Genomic DNA, 23470 nt, shown 5'->3' on the forward strand with positions numbered 1-23470 from the left:
CCCTCTGGTTTCTGTTGTTCTTCTCCCTGACTAGGGGTATGTGGTTATATGCCATTCATTGCGATCGGTGGCCCCCTCCCTCCCACCTCTCACCCACTTCCCCCTACCCTTTTGGTATGTCTATTCCCTTTCCTGTTCCAGGGTTCCATGTGTTGTGAATTTTATCTCTTGCCTATACCTATGTACAAGCTCCTGTCAGGTCCAGAGTGGGGAGCAGCACTGGGGTCATGATAGTGGGGGCTGAGGAAGTCTCAGGAGTGTTCTTTCTTTCAAAAAAAGCTAGTTTGTATGGTTTGAAAAGACTTGATAAAGTATGTTGATGAGGAATAATGCTGTTAAATTGGGGTGGAAAGGGACTAAGAGATTAGGAATCTCTTTAAAATGTTAGATGATGTCTACACATAGCTTTCTTTCTTTCTTTCTTTTTTTGCAAGTGTTTAAAGTTCTTTTCCCTTTTAAAGAAAGAAAGTTTAGAATGAACCTGGGATACATTATGAATGTGTGCTGCCTGAGAAAGACAATGTGGAACTATAATCAGAGACCCCATATCCCCAAAGAGGATCTTCGCCTTATAGCAAGAACGTTGCATAAAGCTATGCTTAAAGTTAAATAAAGTGTTTAAGGTAGATAGACATGTATATGTATGTGTGTGTGTGTGTGTGTGTATCCCTCTGTCCAAGTGTAAAAACCCTCTTTTAACTGACTTTCTGGAATACTTCCCAACTACTTTTTTCTTTGAGACAGATCCAAGGGTGATGGGTACTACATTAGTTAAGTTCTCAAATGTGCCATGTTCACACGTCTCTATGGCTTTGCGTATAGCTGCCTCAGCTTGAAATGTTCTCCTTACACTCCTGGGCTCCTTGTCTAGCACAGTCTGACCTCTACAACCTCATACCAAGCGACACTGCTTTCTACTTCCGGCTTCTTAGCTCTTCTCCTCTGCGTCCAGAGTCTGTTTCGGTCATTCCCTTTTTCCTTTCCTGCATCTGACCACCTCCCACTTTCAGTGTGACCCTGCCTCTATTTGTAGGAGAAAACCCCAGCTCTTCCCTTCCTGCTGTGTATTGCTAGAGCCCAGGCAGCAGAGTGAGGCTTAGGAACCATGAATCCCAGATGCTGCCTTTGACTTTGAACCAGCAGCCAGTGATGGAAGGAGCTGGATGCTACTGAGGTTCCACTGGTGGCACAGGGGGTGGTTGCTTTCAGCTTCTGGAGGAATTAGTGGCAGTAATCCAGGATGATTCCATGGCCTCTAAGTCTAGAAACTAGATCCTAGGAACTGTGTAGAGTCTTCTAATAGTCTTCATTAAATTCTTTGCTATTCTAATGAGCCCAAATTATTTTCTATTGTCAAAGCTCAGAATTCTGACTGATACTCTGCTTTAAAGCAATGGGATCATCTGGAAGCCAATCTACGTGTCCTTTGCCCACCATGTGACTGAGCTCGAAAGGTGGCCTGTCCTTGCTGCAGCTCCCGTGCTGACCAGAGTGCAGAGCAGCACATCATTGATCCTCAACAGATCATGGCTAGTTAGCTAATGGTCTGATCGATGAAAGATGTTGCTTCTCAGAATCCAAACCTGGGATAGTAAACGACACCGGAGGGTGGGAGGAATTTGGGCTCACTCTGGGTCGCGTGCTGGGTACTTGTGGTTCTCGCAGAAGAAAAGCACAGTCACAAAGGGTTCTATGCCATTTAATTAAATGTGACGATAACACACACATTGGATACTCACACACTTAGCAGCTCGGCAAAAATGTTTGTAATGCACGTGGAATGTATACAGTCAAATCAGAGACTTTTACTGTAGTGAATGATGGATAGTTTTAAGACTACGTTCCGCCTCCAACCCTCCCCAAAACAAAACACTGAGTTGGTAGCAATGCCATCAGAACCACACCATTTCCAGGAGCCCCATCCCACACTCTACCTTCTTGGCAAGGTATAAGTCTTGAAATCCTCTAGAACAACCAAGAAAATAAAAGTATGCACATCAAAAACAAGCCCATACTCAGTTTTCTGGCTGCAGATTCCTCAGGAAACCAGATGGGAGAGATAGGCAGAATTTGGTGGAAAACCAACCCGAATAAGTTTCAAGCCTCCTAGATCCAAACCTAGTTGTGTAATTAACCAGTTCAAGAGTCTTCATTTAATTCATGTAAAGGATTGGCAGTTCATATCACAGACTTATACATCAACTCTGACCAAGAGTTTGCCTTAATAAAACCTAAAGGGGGATTGGCGAGAACCAATTAGTAATCTTTTGTGATCCATTGTTCCTGGTATATAATCAAGCAATAGCAGCAATTATTATGATAAGAATATAATACATGGATTTTAAATGTATGACAGACACTCACACACTAAATGCAAGTGCTAATCTTGGTTTAAAAACCACCAAAACAGGATTTTATAGCTCCTCTAGACTTATGTTCTCATTTCCTCTAGAGATTGTCTACTTATGCCAGGCATAAAAACCTATGGTGTCCAGGTGTGGTTGAGTAAGTTACCTGCTTTCTCTGTGCCCCAATTTTCTCATGAATCAAAATAAAAAACACTTCAGCTTTATGTGAAGATAAAATAAACTAACCCAGTTTGGTCATGGGTTTATGCACCTTCCTCTTTGAGACTTGCTTCCCATTCCTACCTGTAGAACACATGCCACCTGGTCACACCAGGCTGACTCTACTTCTCCTCTGTGCAAATACCCAGCCGTCCTCCAGCAACACATTTAAAACACACTTTCATTATAGCATTCCATATTAGTGGAATAATTTTTCTGCACATCTGTCCCATTTGCTAAATTTTCTACTTTCAGGGTCCCAATTGTATTTGCATTTAGATTTCCTGTGCCTAACACTATGGTTGGCATATCGCAGGCTTTCTATAAATGCTTGTTAAGGAAGTTCTCTGACATTCAGAGTGCAAGTGGCCCATGGAGTTTTCTAGGGTGTAATCTTTATGAAACAGATTGTTCATGCTTTCTCTCAAAGAGTTAGTGGGCGGATTGAAACCTTCCACCTCTTGGCTTGTAGATGGATGCTTAATCATTGTGTTACCAGAGCTTACCAAAGAACAAGATGGTCTAATTATTACTAGGCATCTAAGTCAACATGGAAAGCCCATCAATCCACCATTTAAAACTCCCTTCAAAGACACCATCAAACCAAACCAAACCAATAAAAATAATGGCTCCAAGCCCTAAAAACAGAACAAAGAAAAATTTTTAAAAAATTAAACAACACCAAGCATCTAACAACACCCTAGGGCCTAGGCCTATATACATCTTTCCATACTACACTCTGCCATGTCTGGTTCATGTGGCCCCTGGGGGAGGGGCAGCGGTGGGAGAGGGATTAGCTGTACTACCTGATCTGAAATTGCTCAATTACCTTGATATGGTTGGAGATTAAAAAAATAAAAAAGAAAGAAAAACAGTATTCCCTATTGAGTAGATACTGATTCATGGGGACCCCATGTGTGTCACAATAGAACTGCACCTTATAGGATTTCAGCAGTTGATTTTTCTGAAGAAAATAAGCAGACTTTTCCTCTGAGGTGTCTCTGGGTGGACTTGAACCTCCAACCTTTTGATTAGCAGCTGAGGTTGCTGTCTGCACCCACAGGAACTCCCTTGATAGAAGATTATTGTTGTGAAGTGCCTTGATTCAAAAAAAATAAACTCACTGCTGCTTGTTGGCCATGGGGACCATAGTGGACAGAGTAGAACTGTTCCTGTGGGTTACTGGTAATATAAATATTTACAGGAGTAGAGAGCCTCATCTTTCCTCAAGAAGCAGCTAGAGGTCTCAAACTGCCAACCTCACAATTAGCAATCCAATATGCAACCCAGGGTTCCAGTGATTGCAGATAGTTGCTAGGCAAAGGGACAAATGACCAATGTTAATGCCATCAATCTTCAAAAATACAGCCACAGTCTGCTCACTCGCTGCATGCCTGCAAGTCCTCTGCGAAATTTGTGGACTGTCTAAGGTTGAAGAAGTTGGAAGTATTTGTGAATGAATCTGGATTGGAGAAGTCCGTGCACATAAAGAGAGGGTCATTCCCTGAGTCAGGTGTCCAACATCAGCAACAGGTTCCTCTGAGGCCAATAGATGCAGATTTGGGGGATGGAGGCAAGTAGCCAGAGTTTTCAGGGCTTGATAAAGAGCAATGGACAGTCTGGGTTTCTAACGCTGAAGGAGCGTTGTTTCTGAAAAACAAAACGAATGGGCTTTGTAGTTGTTCCCCGACTTCTTCATCTTCTATCGACATAGGCTGGTCATGGCACTTCGCACACCATGAAAGCACTTCTAGTATTACTATTATTTTTTCCCTTTGCTCAGTTGCTTGGGTAGCCCTATGTCTGGAACAACCCTGGTTCTGTTGTCCTGGAGAGGTTATCTATAGCTTCTCTTTTCACTTTCAAAAGTGCTTTGAGTTGGACAGTTCACCATTGAGTTATCCTTTGATGAGAAGGGGTTGCCAAGAATGGGACGTTCCTAGTCAAGCGCAGGACTCAGACGACACCGCAATCAGGCTCTCAGACCTCAGAGCTTGGCTTCCCTCCCTGCTGAGTGGGCACCTTGGACAAGCGACTTCATTCTTTTGAATGAGGACAAAGAACAACAATGGCACCCACCTCCCAGACTTGTTCTGAGACTGAGGTGAGACAAGATGTCTAGTGCGATCCGTGTGGCACTCTGGGGCACTCGGTGGAGAGCAGGCCTCAGAGGTGGTACCTATGACTCTTATCCTCCCTTCCTTCTTTCTTCTCTTTCTCACTCTTTGTCTTCTTTCCCCTTTCTGCTTTCCTCTACTGTCTCTCTCATTATTTTCAGGGTTTATTTTTTCCTTCATACGTAACATGATCACATCATTTGGGTGGTCTGAAATTTTGAGACCACATCGACACCGAAAAGGCAGGATGCCCTTGTCTCATGTGGGGGTGCTCCTGAGCCAAGGACTGGCCACAGTCATGTTTTAGAATCTTTGAGCTGCCGGCGAGACAAGGAGATCTTGACAGCCTTTCGCAGCCACTTCTTCTCCTTTTATTTTAAACTAATTTTAGATTTGGAAAAAAATTTCTCAAAAGGTACCCATATACCCCGACCCTAAAATATAACCCATAGTGTAGTAATTAAGCCCAAGAAAATAACACAGATACAACCCTATCAATTAAACTGATGACACCTTCAAATGTCATCAGATTCTTAGATCCTACCTAGCATCGCCCACTGTATGGAATCATCGTGTCTCTGAGTCTCCTGAGGCCTCTAATCGCTTTTCTGTCTTTCCTTATCTTTGGTGAATCTGACACTCTTGAAGGGTACGGAGCTGGTATTTTGTCAAATCATTTTGGCAGCATTCTTGTTGGGGTTGACAATCTAGAAGGATAAGAAGTTAAGATACATTATTGCCTCCAGAGTTCGTGTCTCAGAAGCAGGCATCTCCATGTAGGTCTCCTGACTCTGACTTGCTTCATTTGCCTCTGTAAATACATCCCCCAAAGTGATAGCTTCTTAACAGTTTGTAAGAGAATATGTCGGCATGATGATTACGAATACATGACAACGAGATGGCAGAGGAAGTAACGTGAAAAGAGGACCACGAGATACATGCAGAAGGCAATCACTGACTCCTTTTGACGGCCTCTCTCTCACCCATCTTTGTTGGTCACCATGCTTCCGGTCTTGGATTTCTTACAATTCACTGATTTTGATAGAAGCTGGACATGGTAACATATGCTTCTTCTTGACTTGATCTCAGAGAAGTGAGCAGGTGCTGTCCCTGGGGACCTGGGTTCAACATGAGAGGGAACAGAGGAGGCAGGGCACTGTTGGTAGTTCCAGGGCTCAGCAACAGATCCTGGTACACACAGGGCCCATTCTTGCCACCATTCCGGAAGTTGGGGGATCGGGTGGAAGGGAGCTCAGGGAGGTTACAAGTGTTGAAGTTCCCAGGCAGGCATCTGAAGGGTGAATCTTCCCTGGAAGTTTCTGGGACAAGGACTGTGCGATCCAAGGGCCAGCTGGGGCCTTGCATTCCTCCTGTAAGCTTCTGCTTCTCAGTCTCCGCAAGTGGTGGAGGAAAATCACTCTGCAGAAAGCCTTCCGCTTCATCTCTGGCTAGAATGCCATCCACCTTATGAATCTGACAGTCCAGGAAACACTCAGGATTGAAACTCACATTTAAATGCTGCGTGGAAAAAGAGACATGTCATGAAGACTACACCAGAGATACATAAACCAAATGTTCATTGCAGGGGGAAATCTAAAGAAGTTCCTGACAAGGTTCATGGGGAAATGTCATAGAATGACCCGCATGCTCCTCCCTTGATTCCTTGCTTCTGGAGGTGCTGTAACATGCCAGGGTCTCAAGTGACCACTGCTGTGCCTTCTGACCCTGGGAATCCTGGGAAGTTCTGAAACTTGCATCTCCTTTGAGTGCTGGGCTGCTAACGGCAAGATCAGCAGTTCAAAACCACCAGCTGCTCCTTGGGATAAAGATGAGGTTTTCTACTTCCAGAAAGAATTGTAATTTCAGAAACTCATGGGGAGAATTCTACCCTGTCCGATAGCATCACTCTGAGTGAGAATCTACTCAACAGTAATGAGTTTGGTTTGGGTTTTTAGGACCTTTAGGGAGCTACAGCTAGTATCTTATAAGGAATCCTAGTTATAAGCTCCAAAAAGACTACATGTTGAAGTTCACCTCCTTCCTGTCCGGGAAAGTCCTTTCTGGTCCCTGGCCTGCCTCCGACATAGTAACAGAAGCACTGGAAGCACTCACCTTTTTTGGTTTCTTACACAGTTGTTCCAGAGTCTTCTTATGATCAGGGAGTTTGGGCCATAAAACAGACTTAATTCTAAAGCAAGAAGACAATTTTAGATGAATGAACGGCAAAGGGAGCAGGCCCAATAGTTCTTTCCATTTATTATGAACAAGGCATAAGATGGGATAGCTAATCTAGGCAATGCTACAACTAGATGGGGCACCTTACACAAATGACTCGCTTTCTCTGGGCCTCAGGACCAGAGATCATTGCACCGGCTTACTTTGTGAGCAAGACATAACCATGGAACACCGTGGGGAAAGAGGCCTGGGAAGAAGGAGCAAAAATGCTTGGCTATGCAATGTAGTTTTTGTGTAGCTATGGGGCTCAAATCTGAGACTGGTCCTCTACTCCCAGTACAAGTGCTGTTGTCTTATTATTCCTTCCCTTTACTGGCAGTAACCCCTCTGCCCTAATTTTGCTGGAGGTACTTGATTCCTGGTCAGACGCATCTTTCCAAGTCTCCCAGGGAAACGGCTCTCGGGTGGTGTTTTCCACTCTGGAGTATAAGCCTGCAGACCCGTGGTCCTGTACTGAAGGCAACGCTGAGAACATCAAATGACTGAAGTCATGCGTGTTTAAAATGCCAGATTTTTAAGGATGACGCAAACTTGACCTTGTTCTGGGGTAGAATGGATGGGTGCTGCGTATTGAATGTGTGCGCTCAAAGTTGGCCTCACAGACATGTTGCATTGTCCATGGGTGCTCTCAATTGCCCAGGGACTCTAGTGGCAGGGCCTCTGCTCACTCTCCCTCCCCTTTAAGAGACGCTGGAGGAAAAGTTGGGGAAACCTTATGTTAAATAATTCTCTTTTGGGGGGAAGAAATTGTGTTTAGTACAATTTATATATTTTTAACTCTTAAGAAATTGACTGGAAATTCTCTGGAGGTTTGGAGCACTATAGCTCCTAGAAAGACTGATTTCCCTTTGCAGTTTGCTCATAACAAGTGCAGCGATACGACTATCTGGGATTGCACAGAGCCACGCTCTTTGTGAGTTGAAAACAGTCACCTTTTCCTCCACATTACACAGGTCACGATGACAAACAGGGACATGGTGAAGGAACTCAGAAGCCTAATCGTGAGCAAAACAGGATCCAACTCCCCTGAAATACAAGGATAGATCGTGGTTAACACTCATTTAGTAGGCAGTGGGGCTGACATTAAGGATGCATTGAATTTTGCCTGTAAATTTTTCTTGAAAATTGTTATTAATAAACAGTATGCTTTCTAAGTGGTCCTGGAGAGTTTTGACCTCAGTAAGTGGCGCAGGCTTGGGTGACCAGGGCCAGAACACCTTCAACTTGAAATGTGAAAGTTCTCTAGCATCAAAGGTATCATTATTACCCGTCTCACTCTCACCCCTCATGAGCTTATAGCAAGGGAAAGGAGCCAGAGTTGGGAGCATTAAGATAAATGATCTACCCGGTAGCTCTCAGCAATTTGTAGGGTGATGTTGGAAGATGGGTGTCATAGAAAAATTTTCTACCTAATCTCCCAAAGGGAAAATATCTATGGGTGCCTTGAGACTCCAGGAGTCTACCTGAGCCATATTCTCCATTGTAGACTTACAGCCGTTCTATTGTAGACAGCATTGTACTTCACGGTAGACCTTGAAACGGTCTTTTTGTGGATGAAGGCGATGCCATTCCTTTTGAAATTGTCCTTTCCTGTTCAGTAAACCAAGTGTTTACCCAACTCAACATGCCCCTAGCTGTCCATTAAAGTCCCCTAATGTCCCTTAATATCCTTTACAGTGCCCTAATTTGTGTGTTCTATTTCGTTGCTGATGAGTTCCAAGTTTCCTAGATTCAAATTTTGTATATTCTATATTCTGATTACTGATGGATCCCTGCAGCTGTGTATTCACATGTTGAGCTGCTGTCCATCAGCAAATGAAGGTCCCTAAAGCTTCGCTTAATTCAGGTCACCAAGGTTGACTCTACTTTGAAGAGACGACTCTTCTTCACCAGTCATGTTTGAGTGCCTTCTAACCTGAGGGGGCTCATCTGGTATTATAGCAAAACACGTTCCACTGTGATTCACAACGTTTTCAGGGATAAGTCCCTCCGAAGTGGACTGCTTAGCCCTTCTCCCTAGTCTGTGCTTAGTGTGGAAGCTCTTCTGAAACCTCTTCCCCCTGGGTGACCCTTCTAGTATTTGAAATGCGGATGGCACAGCTTTGAGCATCACAGCAACACCCCAGCCCTCGCAGTATGGCACAGTGATACATGCGTGGGGCCTACATTTTAATCACTAGTGTGGTAGTTACATAATACGTCAATGTGAAGATACATAAAAGCGCAGGGGTGGTAGTCAGCCTGTCAATCAGGTCATAGTCTGATGTTGCCTCCTTGTGAGTGTGGCCTCCTCAGGGTCCTGGGAACCTCTCCTTCTCTCTCTGTCTTCCACTTCCTGCTGGCTGACCCTGATTGTCACTAGAGCCCTGCAATGCAACCACTATCATTGGATCCACACGACTCTGTACCCACAAACCTGCAGTATTCCTGCATTCTGTGGCTTTGTGAGTCTGCAGAGGGACTTATGGACTCGTATCGAACTTATGGATTTGAATTGGACTGGGCAGGGATGTTTTCTCAATATATAACTCCTTCTTGATATGAAGCTCTTTCTTATATAAATATGAATGCCTCTGGATTTGTTTCTCTAGTCATCCCGGCCTAACACAATTAGCAAAAATGATTTATTTTGGGAAAATAAATACAGGAACAACACCAACAGCCTGCCTATCCATCACAGCCACAAAAGCATCCTCTTGTGTAGTCTTAGAGAAATCAGTCTTTTGGATCTTGGTAAATTGGAGGGAGTGGATGGAGATTTTGTGCTGAATTATTAGAATCTAGAGTATCTAGACAGCCTGCATACCAGCTAATTATCTGCTAAGACCTTGTTTTCTAAAAAATGTAAAGACGACATCATATTCCAAAGTGGTATAACCATGTCCTCTGTGAGCATCCCAATTTACAGGTTAGTTTCATCTCTGTTTCTCCCTCTTGCTCGCGCGCTTTCACATGCAAAGCATGAAGGGAAGGAGTCTATAATCATGACTCACTTGTGCCACTGGTGTCTGGAGTTCTGAAGTGAGAACTGGGACTCCACGCGCTCCAAAAGCCTTCAAAGTAGCCCCCGTCGGGGATAGATCGGGCTTTCACTTCATACATTGTGTCCCGTTGTAGCTTTCTCTGCAGGAGTGGCAGCATTGTACTGGATAAATTCACATGCTAAAGAGTAAAAAAAGGTCATTACATTTTCAGGATGACAAGAAGGATGGTCTCTCATTCAGAGTTTGCTAACGTGTGTCAAAAGCAGTAGTTCTGACATATGGAGATGTGAGCAGCCAAATTAGGGGCAGGGTCTGTACAATGAGTCTTTATTCACATGAATGATAATGATTTTTAATACCGCACTGATGTAGCAAGACCTTGCTTGTCTGCCTACCAACAATTCAACAATCTTGGTACAGATGTTGTCTGCTTCCTTAAGCACCATGTATTTTCCTACTTCAGTCCTCAGGATACAAGGGTGTGTGAGGCAAGGTCCAGATCACCCAGTGGAGTTCCCGGATGGAAGCTCACTGATGCAGCTTCTGGAGCATGCTGTGCGCCTTGAGCTGATATGAGGTGCCCTCCAGCGAAGTGACCTTCAAGACACTTACTTAGAGCGGTTTTTGTCCGTTCACTGGCACTGGTCAGGCTCTCTACCAGGCTCCTGACCCCCAGCCAGCAGACAGAAGGCCCTACAAGCCAGAGCTTGTGCCTCTTCTGCTGCTTGTTCCTACAGCGGTGGACTCAGACAGCATTTGTCCTTTAAGGATGGGCTAACTTGACTCAGAATAATGACTTCCAGACCCCTCCATGTCTAGAGGTGTTTCATTGCTGTTTTTCAGGGGTACATAGCATTCCCTGGTGTGTACATACCAAAGGTTTTTTAAAAAAAATAATTTTTGGGGGGGTTCATACAACTCTTATCACAATCTATACATCCATCCATTGTATCAAGCACATTTGCACATTTGTTGCCATCATCATTCAGCTTCTCATTTTCCCCCTCTCTCCTCCACCCTCTGCCTTTCATGGACCCTTGATAATTTATAAATTGTTATTATTTTTTCATATCTTACACTGACTGATGTGCCTCCTCACCCACTTTCCTGTTGTCCATCCCCCAGGGAGGGAGTTATATGTAGATCATTGTGATCGGTTCCCCCTTTCTACCCCCAACTTCCCCTTCCCCTCCTGGTATCACTACTCTCAATATTGGTCCTGAGGGATTTATCTGTCCTGGATTCTAGCTCTTATCTGTACCTATGTATGTGCTCTGGTCTACTAGGATTTATCACAACCAAAGGTGTTTTAATCTAATCATCTGCTGATGAGAATTTGGGCTGTGAAAGTCTTTTTAAAAACTTTGTTCATTTTTCTACTGTGATATTTGTTTATTTCTTAATGATTTATAACTGCTTTTTATATATTAAGGTTATGAACCACCTCTCATTTGCATATATGGCAACATAAAACTAAATTTTAATTTGCTTTACAATTTTTAATTACTGCGTGTGCTGACAAATACACACCTTAATTTTTTTTTGAGGAAGCACTAATCTCTTCTCTTCTTTCATTGCTTTTATCTTTGGGATACTCTTCTCTCTCTCTCTGTGGCGAGAATATCCATAGCAAACATTCCCCAGTTCAACAATTTCTGCATCTATATTTCGTTGGTCATGCTTTTCATGTTGTATGACCATTCTCACTTTCCTTTTCACACTATCTCACCACCATTCGCATACGCTCAGAGCCCAGGTGGCATAGTGGCTATGCGTTGGGCTGTGATCCTCAAGGTCCAAAGTTTGAAGCCATCAGCCTCTCTGTGAGAGAAAGACATGGCTTTCTAGTCCCTTAAACATTTACAGCCTCAGCAACTCACAGGGGACAGTTCTACCCTGCCCTCCAGGGTCGCTGAGAGTTGGCATCCACTTGCAGGGAGTGAGGTGAGGGCGGAGCACGCACTCATACAATCTGTAGGAAAAGACTTCCCTCTGACCCCTTCCTCCCATCCCTGGGAGCCAGTTTATTTCGATTTGTTTGTTTCATCTAAGTGAGAGCACATGTGATTTTCCATTTCTGACTTATTTCAGCCGCTATGATGTTGTAGCAGAATTCATTCCTCTCTATGCAGACATCCTATTCCACTGGAGGTACAGACCACATTATAGTTATTCATTCCTCTGTGAATGCACACGGTGCATGCGTATTTTTTTTTGGTCCAGATAACAAATGAACGGGATGTAAAGCATGATACTTCCTGAGTCCCCCCAAATGAACAGGACTGGCCTGGTGGCACAGTGGGTTAAGCAGTGGACTGCTAACATAAGGTCGGTGGTTTGAAACCACTAGGCATTCCTCAGGAGAAAGATGAGTCCTTCTGGGCCCTAAGGATTTTAACTGCTTAGGGAAACCCACAGGGCCAGATCTACCCTGTCCTCTAGGGAAGCTGTCATTTGGAATTGACTCGATGACAGTGATTTTGAGTTTTGAGAGCAATCTATACTGTTTTGAACTACCTAACTCAGAAACATTATAAAGACCAAAAAAAACTGAGCAACTGAAAAAAAAAAATCACAGCTCAAACAAGAACAGACCAGGCAAGAACCAGGTTTGGTGGGGAATTGAGGTTTATGTAAGCACTTCTTTCTTGAAAAGGTGCCTTTTGAACACAAAATTGCTAGGGGAGCTCCCAGGGGATGCAGACCCCTGGAGAGAAGGTGTTCGTTACATACCCTCCAGTCGTTTCCAGTTTTTTCCTGGCGGTAGACTACCTCATGCAGTAACGTTTTGGCATAGCTCTTTTGTGAGTGCGATGTGTTAAAAGTCACTATAAAATCATTGGCTTCTTCACGGTAGGTGACTCTTAAGTCAAAAGGAGCCTCTGGCTTAACTGGAAAGGAAAAAGAAATGAGGTCAGTCTGTAGGGGGTCAACAAAGTAATCATTTTCAAAGTCCGCCTACTGACAATCAAACTTCCCCCCTGTCCTACAGGGTTGCCATGAGTCAGAATCGACTGATGGCAGTGAGCGTCTCACTGTTATTTTGGGGGGTTCTGTGGTGGTAACTGACTAGCTGTTCAGACGACCATTCCCAACTTTCCTTCCTGGCTTCAAAGCCAAACTACACTTCCCAGCATTCCTTGCAGATGGGTATAGCCTTGTGATTACGTGAGTGAGTGAAAGTGAAGGTTCACCAGTTCTACTCCTCTGTGACTCCAATCTTTGTTCGTTCCCACAGTTTCCAGTCAGAGGCTGAGACAGTAATGCCGCAGGATCCGAGGAACCCTCAATATTGGTTGGAGGAACACCACACACCGGTTAGGAACACCCATTTTGGCTCTACTATGAGTTACCTGTGTTAAAGGTAGCACGCATTGGGGGGGATTCTTGTTACAGCAGCTCATATTACAACGGAACACATTTCCTTTTCCATTTGGGTATTCCAGAACTTGTTACTAAACTAGTCTTCAAACAGGAGCATTTCAGTTTTAACCAGTTGCTCAGAAATTGATTCTGGGGAAGAATTGTGCTCCTAATGGTTTCAATGACTGAGTTTTTAATTTTTTTTTTGGAAATAGATTGCCAGGTCCCTGGATGGCTTGGCACCGCCAACCTTTTGTTTATCTGCCGAGCACAAGCAGGTTCATCACTTGCACCCTCTAGGGAGAGACTCCCTTTAATGCCGGGTCTTCGCTATGGTCATCACCTTAGGCTGTACTGAAGGTCTTGCCCCTCATCTAGTTAACACACACCCTGGTCCAGGCCTTTCCACTTGAAGAGTAACACCAAACTGCCGCTCTCTCGGTCTTCTCTGCTTCTCACTGCGTCTACATCCCTGGTTTGCTTTGCTTGGCCCGTGTCACAAATGCACCTCTTCGGAGAACGTGTGTATTCAGGCTTCTGCCCTCATTACCCTAAAATTTCCCTGCCTGACCTTTCAGTTGCTCTGACACCCACCCTGGGAATCTCGGGGTCTGGACATGAAGGGATTTCCTTTTTTTGTGTACACATGTCAGGAAAACTCATGGGAACTCTGGAGAACAGAGTGGAACTGCCCCACGCGATTTCCTAGGCTGAACTTAGCTCCCATTAAATGGCCCAAGTCAACAACACAAATAGGCAGAGATGGGAGGGACACCTATATTAAAAATATACTCATGTCTGAGCTGGCTTCTGAGTGGTCTGAGTTGGTTTCAGACTCACTTGCCAGCCCAGTGAAGGAAGCCTGGGGTGGAGTCTACCCAGTGGCTGTTGGCACTGGCCCTATGAAGAGAGACTAAGATTCTTGCCCATTACCCAGAGGTTCCGAAAAAGAGGAAGTAGCTCCTTCTTACTCTTGGATATCTTGCAAAAGGGGGAAGTTTCTCCTTTGTTCACTTGCAGATGCACTATAAAAAGAAAGCCACCCCCGAGAGGGGAGCAGGAGGAAGGAGGCAGGGCTAGACACAGATCAACAGAGAACACAGCTCAGCCTGTTACTTCTCCCAAGCCAGTTCCTACCCTGTATTTCAGGAAATGTTTATAGATGCACATCCTCTACACAACCTTCTCAGGTTATCACCCCCCCATCCCCCATATACCGGGTCAAGTTTATAAGCTGCTAGGGCTGCAGACTGTTGTTGTTAGGTGCCACCCACTCAGTTCCAGCTCATAGCGACCATACTCACAATAGAATGAAACACTGCTTGGTGCAGCACCATGCTGACAATTGTTCCTATGTGTGTGCCTATTATTGCAGCCATGTGTCAATCTATCTCATTGAGCGCCTTCCTCTTTCTGCTGACCCATGGAATGTGGGTCCCTAAAAGCATTAGGTGGCCTTGTAGCTGCCCTGGTGGTGCTGCTGGGTCCACCTTGGAATGCTAACCTCAAGTTTGGTGGACCAAGCAGTGTTTCCTCCGAAGTGGGGGGCCAAGTCCTTCTTCATTTTCAAGAGATCAAAAGATGTATTGCAGTAGGTCAATCTGCTGCACAAGATCTCTTCAGAGTATTGAGGAGCTGGGATGTTGCCTGGTCTTCTCCACTGCCTCATATGCATGTGAAAGATGGATACTGAATGAGGAAGATTGTAGAATGCTCGATTGTTGTGTTACAGGATGATATTGAAAGTACCATGGACTGCTAAGAAGACCTAGTCTGTGTTGGAAGGAGGAAGCCAGAGTGCTTCTTGGAGGCGAGACTTCATCTTACATACTTTGGACATAGAGTCAGGAGAGACTAGTCCCCGGAGGAGGACATCGCGTTTGGTTAAATGCAAGGGCAGGGAAAATGAGAAAGGCCTTCAATGAGATGGATTGACACAGTGACTGCGTCAAAGAGATCAGGCATAAGCACAACTGTGAGGAGGGCGCAGGACCAGGCAGTGTTTTGTGCTGTTGTGCATATGTCACTATGGGTCAGACTCAACTCGGTGGCATCTAACAGCAGCAACAACTGCAAGACAGTTGTTCACACATGGAGCTCCTGCCCCTCCCCCTTATTTAACTAACTCAGAGAATGAAGTGGAGTCTAGCTGTTGCATTCTCACCTTTTCCTTGTCTCTAATGAATATGTCTCTGGAGTCATTGCTTTTCTCTTTGGGAGGTGAGATGTTGGGCATCAGGAAGCAAGGCTATCATAATATTTAAAACCAATAAAATAATGCGTCTTTGCTATCAAGTTGAACATTTTCCCCTTACATGTATTATTTTATTTGCAAATTATCATAGACGGCAGAAATATAAATAGCACTTCGCTGTACTAATACATCGTAATGGACTTAGACATCCTTTTATAACAAAATATCTCTGAGACTTTGGAAAATACCCGTATTCATTTCAGAATCATAAATCGATAAGTAATCAAAAGAAAGCTTCATGTCTATATTCCCAGTTTTTCTGATTATTTAATTATCCTACTAACCAAATGATAAATTGGTTATTAATTTTGACTAATAAGCATGGAAACACCATTCAATAAATGAAAAGATGCTTTGCATTGTTCAAATCTGCTGCACAGGTCTTTTTTTTAAAACATTAAAGAACTCAGATGTTACCTTGAGGAACAAGGTGAACTGAGACAAGCTACAGCATTTTCATTCACCTCATGTGCATGTGGAAACCAGACCATAACGAGTCCTAGAGAGGTGCCATGGTATTGGCAAAGAATATTGAAAGTACCCGGATTGCCAGAGATCAAATAGATCTGTCTGGAAAACAATACAGTCCGAATGTTCCTTAGAAGTCAGAATAATTTTGGACAGGTTATCAGGAAAGACCAGTTTCTGAAAGAGGACATCCTACCTGGTAAAGTAGAAGGTCAGCAAAAAGAGGAGGCCCCTTGACCAGATGGACGGACACAGGGGCTGCCAATGGGGCTCAAAATAAGGACATTGGTGAGGACGGCGCAGGAACAGGCAGCATTCCATTGTGTTGTACACAGGGTCATTATGAGTAGGAACCAAGTTCATGGCACCCATGTGCTACAATATCTATGAATCAGAATCAACTCCATAGCAGCAGGGATGTTGTTGATAACCAAATCACTGAATGGACTTTCTGATTTATAAAAATGTGTATATGGATATTCTGTTGATCCAAAGGGCCATCAAGCTGGTGTTTAGCATTTCAAATGGTAATTGTATTTGAAATGTCATTGTTGCCTTTTGGGGGTTGGAGCAAATCAGATTTGCTCCACGGATCACCCCCAAGGAATAATAAGGCTCATCAAAAAGCATATTTATTTTTTTAAAAAATAACTTGTGTGAAGGAGAAATTCATGAAATGACTTGATCATACATACATAACTGAATTAAACTCAGTCCTTACTGAATTATATTGGTCTTTTTACTTGCTTGCCTGGGATGCTGTGCTTGCTGAGCTGCATGTAACAGGGCCAACTCAGACATCACACAGGTGCTTGTCATTTGACTTTTAATTACAAGGAAGTGATTTCTCTTTATGGCTGAGCCAGGATGTATAAGAAATACATTTTTAAGAAGAGCATCTTAACAGGCATTCTTTGCGTGAAGTGGTCCCAAGAAACATTTATGACAAAGGTGTAAGAAAGAGAGTGGTTTTGAAAGGTTCTTGGAGGCAGCCTTATCTAAAGTATACCAGACCCCTTACGAAGGTTTTGTTTTAACAAGCTATAGCTTGGAAATGAGACCCTGATATACCAAAAGGTTATCTCAAATACCTGAGACATTTGATTTAACATCCACTTAAACACCCACCAGTGGTCTTATTATGATCCCACCTGAAGGATATATATGACTGAAAATCTGTGTGATTAGTGATTAGAACAAAAAAATCTTACCATAGTGAATGATGGGGGGAGTGCGGAGTGGAGACCCAAAACCCATTTGTAGGCCACTGGAGATCCCCTTGCAGAGGGGTCTCGGGGGAGGAGATGAGCCAGTCAGGGTGCGATGTAGCAATGATGAAAAACACAACTTTCCTCAGTTCCTAAATGTTTCCTCCCCGCTCCCACTATCATGATGCGAATTCTACCTTGCAAGTCTGGCTAGACCAGAGGATGTACACTGGTACAGATAGGAACTGGAAACACAGGGAATCCAGGGCAGATGATCCCTTCAGGACCAGTGGTGTGAGTGGTGATACTGGGAGGGTAGAGGGAGGGTGGGTTGGAAAGGGGGAACCGATGACAAGGACCTACATGTGACTTCCTCCCTTGGGGATGGATGACAGAAAAGTGGGTGAAGGGAGATGTCGGACAGGGCAAGATATGACAAAATAATAATTTATAAATTATCAGGGGCTCATGAGGGATGGGGGAGCAGGGAGGGATGGGAAAAATGAGGACCTGATGCCAGGGGCTTAAGTGGAGAGCCAATGTTTTGAGAATGATGAGGGCAATGAATGTACAAATGTGCTTTACACAATTGATGTATGTATGGATTGTGATAAGAGTTGTATGAGCCCCTAATAAAATGATTAAAAAAAAAGAAATAACCACTCTGAGCCTCTGGACTCGATTGGATAATTGATAATGATCCAATAGACGTACCTTCCTGTGCTAACATATCTTCCTTGTGACTAAAGCCATAGACTTACTAAGTGACTATGTTCTATCATTTCCTTCCTGGAACTCTATCTCTGTCTGTCTGTTAGAAGCTTCTCGTTGGAACCATCAATTCTCACATGGACTGGTACCTCCTTGCTTCCCAATGCACACTTTTCTTTTCTGAATGAATCCTCTTCATCTCCTCAAAGGCCTGACTGTTTTCACTGCAACACTTGAATATGGCAGCGATATAGGGAGCGGACAGCGAAGCCTCAATCGAAGTCATCACGAAGAAGACACGGACATCGGTGGGTAGTCTTCAGCTCGATGGAGACTCTTCCTGCAGCGTTGTGCTTGCTGCAATTTGTCGTTACTATTCCACCCTCTCCCTCACCTGAGTTTGAATTCGGACAGAACGCTCTCACACCATGAATTTGTAGCATAGGTTTCAACATTCTCGCTTCTTTCAAAACCATTTCCATTAGATAGTTTGCTATCGCACATTGTTCTTGGGTTTTTAACACAACCAGTCTTCAGACATACAAAAACATGGCGGCCTGGCCACCCCCCACCCCCCAAATTCAACTTCTTACCTATCTTGACTATTTTCATTTTTTTGCAAGTTATGCTTTTCTGTCCAAGCTTTACACATATTGTGCTTTCTCCAATCAGTAAAAAGGCCATTGTCTTGATGAAATACGTGTTTTGTAGTTTGTTCAAATTCAGGCATTTTGCATTCAGGAGGGCACCACTGTAGAAACAAAGGGGAGATCTGTTTTAATTCAGGCACTATGTAGTCTGAGCAATGGTAGACTAGTCTCTCCTATCAGCTTTAAAAAGAAAGTGACTTTAATAGTGGCTCTCAAAATGACATATCAAAGTCCTGAACTTGAGAAATTTATAACTTTACTTAGAATAAGGGATTTTGCAGATGTAATTACAGTAAAGATGAGGTGTAATTTTATCTAATGATTAGAGTGGATGCTAAATTCAATGACTGCTATGTTTATAGGAGACATGGGTGCAGAGGAGAAACACGTGAAGACAGAGGCGGAGACTGCAGCAATTTTAACCCAAGTCATGCCGCTCTTCCAGAAAGACAGCAGAGGCTGAGAGAAAGCTTTGCAAGGGATTACCTCTCAGAGGCCCTGGAAGGAAGCAAACTTTCTGAAACTGTAATTTTAGACTTCTGGCCTCTGGAACTATGAGAAAATTAACTTCTAATGTTTTATCATCAAGTGTATAACGATTTTTGCAGCAGCTCCAGCCAACTAATTCTTTTAAGGAAGCTGCTGTGACTATAATAGACAACGTGATTGTCATAGAAAGAAATATTACTAGAGTTAAAGAGAAACATTTGATAATGATAAAACTTGCAATTCTTCAAGAAGATATATCAATAACAAATTCATATGTGCCTAGCAAAATAACTTTAAAGCATACGAGGCAAAAGAGAGAGAGAGAGAGAAATAGGAATTCTATAATCATTATTGGAGATCTCATATTTAATCTTAATAGTAGATATAAGAAGTAAACATAATATTAGAAAGTTACAGAGTCTAAAAATCATATTATACTTTGGAATGAATGGAAAATTATAAAACACTGCACCCAATAATGATAGAGGTTGCAGTTATTTGAATGCACATGGAACATTTACCAAGATATATCATAACTTAGGTCATTAACCCAGTGCCATCAAGTCGATTGGACTCACACTCACCTCATAGACCTTGAGACTATACATCGTTATGGGAGCAGATAGCCCCATCTTTCTCCTGACGAGTAAGCTAGTGCTTGTGATTTGCCTGCGTTAGGGTTAGCAGATCAATAATATCCCACTGTACTCCCCAGGTTCCTTTAGGCTATAATATAACTCTCTGTACAGTTAAAAAATGTTGATAACTTACACATTCTTTGGCCAAAACAAAATAAAAAGAACTAACAATAATATATAGATGAACACTCCAAATATCGGCAATTGAACACATTTTTATATAATCTATAAACAAAAGGAAGAGCTCTGGAGGTGTAGTGGGCTACACATTGGGCTACTAATTGGAAACCACCAGCCACTCTGTGGGGTTAACCCGAGGCGTTCAATTCCTTTAATGATTTGCAGCCTCAGAAACCCACAGGGGCAGTGCTTCTCTGCCCTGGAGGGTTTGCATGAATAGGAACAGACTTGCTGGCAGTGAGCGATTAAAAAAGTAAAATGCGAGTTATCATTAGATTATTAATTAGTAATATTAGTTAATATTTTAACTAAAAATGACAATGAAGATATAGAAAAATCTATACATGTGGTCTGTAGTACTGCTAAAGGAAGTTTTGAGCGTTAATTGCTAGACTTAAAAAAACTAGAAAAAGACAAATGGATTAAACCCAATGTAAATTGATGCAAGGAGAGAATAAAGTACAGAGAGCAATTGAACAGAAATAGACAAACAATAGAAAATTTCACAAAGCTAAAAAGTGTACAGTTTTCTTTGTAAAGGTTAACAGAATTGATAAACCCTAACAAGACTGGAAAAGGAGAGCAATTAACTAGAAATACACAACAACAGAAAAATTCAAAAAGCTAAAAGGTGTACAGTTTTCTTTGCAGAGTATAATAGAACTTATAATCCTTCAGACTGGAAAATAAAAGAAAGTAAGAATATAAATTAGGACTATCAGGAATGTAAGAAGAGACATCATTGGAATTTGTGTAGACATTAAAAGTATAGTAAGAAATATTATTACAGTTTATGCCACTCCCAACATGATCGCTGAAATCAAAATAGGCGCATAAGTAAATGTGGTGAAGAAAGCTGATAGTGATAGAGTATTAAAAGGTATAGAGTCTGGGGTCTTAAAGCCTTGAAGGTAAACAAGTGGCCAGCTAGCAGGGAAGCAACAAAGTCCACATGGAAGGACACCAGCCTGTGTGGTCATCATGTGTCCATGGGACCAGGTAACAGGCAACAGAAGACTTAGAACAAATAATCATATTGTTGAGAAAGAGGGAGCTTGGAGTGGAGACCCAAAACTCACCAGGGTGCAGTATAGCACTGAAGAAAACACTCAATATTCCTCTGGTTCCTTAAGGCTTCCTAACTCCCAATATCATGACCTCAGCTCTACCTTACAAATATGGCTAGACTGGAGCATGTACACTAGTACAGACAAGAGCTCTTAACACACGGAATTCAGGACAGATAAATCCCTTAGAAACATTCCTCTAGTACTTATATGCTCCCCCCCCCCCGCCCCACTATCATGATCCCAATTCTACCTTACAAATCTGGCTAGACCAGAGGATGTACACTGGTACAGATCAGAACTGGAAAAACAGGGAATCCAGGACGGATGATCCCTTCAGGACCAGTGGTGAGAGTGGCGATACAGGAGGGTGGAGGTAAGGTGAGGTGGAAAGGGGAAACCAATTACAAGGATCTACATATAACCTCCTCCCTGAGGGATGGACAACAGAAAAATGGGTGAAGGGAGACATCGGACAGTGTAAGATATGATAAAATAATAATTTATAAATTAACAAGCGTTCATGAGGGAGGAGGAAGCGGAGAGGGAAGGGGGAAAATGAGGAGCTGATACCAAGGGTTCAAGTAGAAAGCAAATGTTCTGAGAACGGTAATGGCAACAAATGTACAAGTATGCTTGCACAATGGATGGATGGATGGATTGTGATAAGAGTTGTATGAGCCCCCCAATAAAATGATACAAAAAAAGGAAGAAATGGGAGTAGTAATCCCAAAAGGGTAGAGGGTGGGGAGGAGGGGAAAATTGGGGGAAACTGATAAAAAAAGATTCATGTATAACGCCCCGCTCCCCACCCAAAAGGGGAAGAACAACAGAAACATGGGTGAAGGGAGACAGTGTAGGGTATGAAAATAATCATAATTTATAATTTATCAAGGGTTCCCGAGGGTGGGAGGGTGAGGGAAGAAGGAAAAAAAGAGGAGCTAAAACCAAGGGCTCAAACAGAAATAAAATGTTTAGAAAATGATGGTGGCAACATATGTACAAATATGCTTTTTACAATTGATATATGGATTGTTATAAGAGCTGTATATGCCACCAATAAAATGACTTAGAAAAAGTTCACGCCAATAAAATGAACAATTTGATGGAAAATTAGGTGTAATGGAAAATAAGTTAGTAAAGTTGACTCAGAAGAAATGAAACGTTCAAATAATTATATTGCATTTAAAGAAATCAAATTAATTAGCATAAAATTACCCCACAAAGAAAATTGTGTGTCCAGATGAGTATACGCTGGTGAATTCAATAAAACATTTAAGGCAGAAATAGTACTAGTCTGAAAGAAATTATTCTAGAATTTAGAGATGAAGTGGATACTTCCTAACTTATTTCATAAAGCAAGTCATATTATAGTCTAAGACTTGGCATAATTATTACAGGAAAGAAATTTTCAGACAGGCGCTCTTTGAGACTATATGCAAAATTCCTCAGCAAAGTATTAACAAATACTGTCCAATGTTAAGGAATGATGAGGAATCTGCACTAAACCTCAGAACATAGATGAACCTAGAGGACATTATGCTGAGTGAAGTAAGTCAATAACAAGAGGACAAATATTGTATGAGAACATTCATGTTAAAAAAAAGGAGAAAAAGGATCCCATGAAAATAAGCATTCTCTTTGATGGTTATCAATTGTGACAGAGGAAGAGTGGGCAAGAGTAGACTCAGATTAACTTGGGTGAAGGGAAATTCACTCAGTAATCAAGTCAATTTTGATTCATATTGACCCTATAGGACAGAGTAGAAACACTTTATAGGTTTCTGAGGGTGTCATTGTGTATGGGGGTAGGAAGCTTCATCTTTCTCCCATCAAGTGGCTTGCAATTAGTAGCCCATCAGGTAACCTACCACACCACGGGGGCTGTACTGAAGGCAATCTAAAACGAGGAGAACAGGATAGAGTGATGGAGGCAGGGAGGACACTGGGAGAAGGGCAAAAGTTAAATGCAGCTGAGGTAAATACTCTTATATAGAGAATCGGGCAGCAACAATGATCTATGAGTAGGTAGGTTCATGGATAGACACACAAGCTTAACTTATGTGGGAGGGAGGGTAGATGCACACTCATGAATATACCTACGTTTGACAGAAGTATTCTACATGTGTATTCTCCTTTGGCGTAAAGGCATTCATGATTGTAGTGGAGAGGGTAAGTTTATAAAAACATGAGGATGTGGAAATAGATCTATGTGCATATATGTATAGATTTAATATTAAGGTAGCAGATGGACATTGGATCTCTACTCAAGTACTCCCTCAATGCAAGAACACTTTGTTCTATTAAAGTGGCATTCCATGATGCTCACCTTCCTGACACAATTGCTGAAGACAAAACGGGTGCATTAACAAATGTGGTGAAGAAAGCTGATGGTGCCCAACTATCAAAAGATATAGCGTTTGGGGTCTTAAAGGCTTGAAGGTAAACAAATGGCCATCTAGCTCAGAAGCAACAAAGCCCACATGGAAGAAGCACACCAGCCTGCGTGATCACGAGGTGTTGAAGGGATCAGGTATCA

At 42.7% G+C, this 23470-nt stretch overlaps 1 protein-coding gene across 1 annotated transcript in view; it reads right to left on the reverse strand.

Moving 5' to 3' along the window:
• Positions 1–1683: 1683 nt before the first annotated feature.
• IL7R (interleukin 7 receptor) overlaps positions 1684–23470 on the reverse strand; it is a 35400-nt gene continuing 13613 nt past the window's right edge. Inside the window, exons 3-8 of the mRNA XM_045285146.1 lie at positions 18501–18658; positions 12637–12794; positions 9913–10081; positions 7852–7945; positions 6797–6872; positions 1684–6202 (exon numbers count right to left, since the gene is read on the reverse strand). Coding sequence (XP_045141081.1) covers positions 5714–6202; positions 6797–6872; positions 7852–7945; positions 9913–10081; positions 12637–12794; positions 18501–18658 — 1144 coding nt within the window. The 3' untranslated portion in view covers positions 1684–5713. The remainder of the gene's footprint in view (positions 6203–6796; positions 6873–7851; positions 7946–9912; positions 10082–12636; positions 12795–18500; positions 18659–23470) is intronic.

Source organism: Echinops telfairi, unplaced genomic scaffold (assembly GCF_000313985.2).
Source record: "Echinops telfairi isolate 266 unplaced genomic scaffold, ASM31398v2 ScPeMD7_7469;HRSCAF=8507_1, whole genome shotgun sequence".
In the NCBI taxonomy this organism is placed as follows: Eukaryota; Metazoa; Chordata; class Mammalia; order Afrosoricida; family Tenrecidae; genus Echinops; species Echinops telfairi.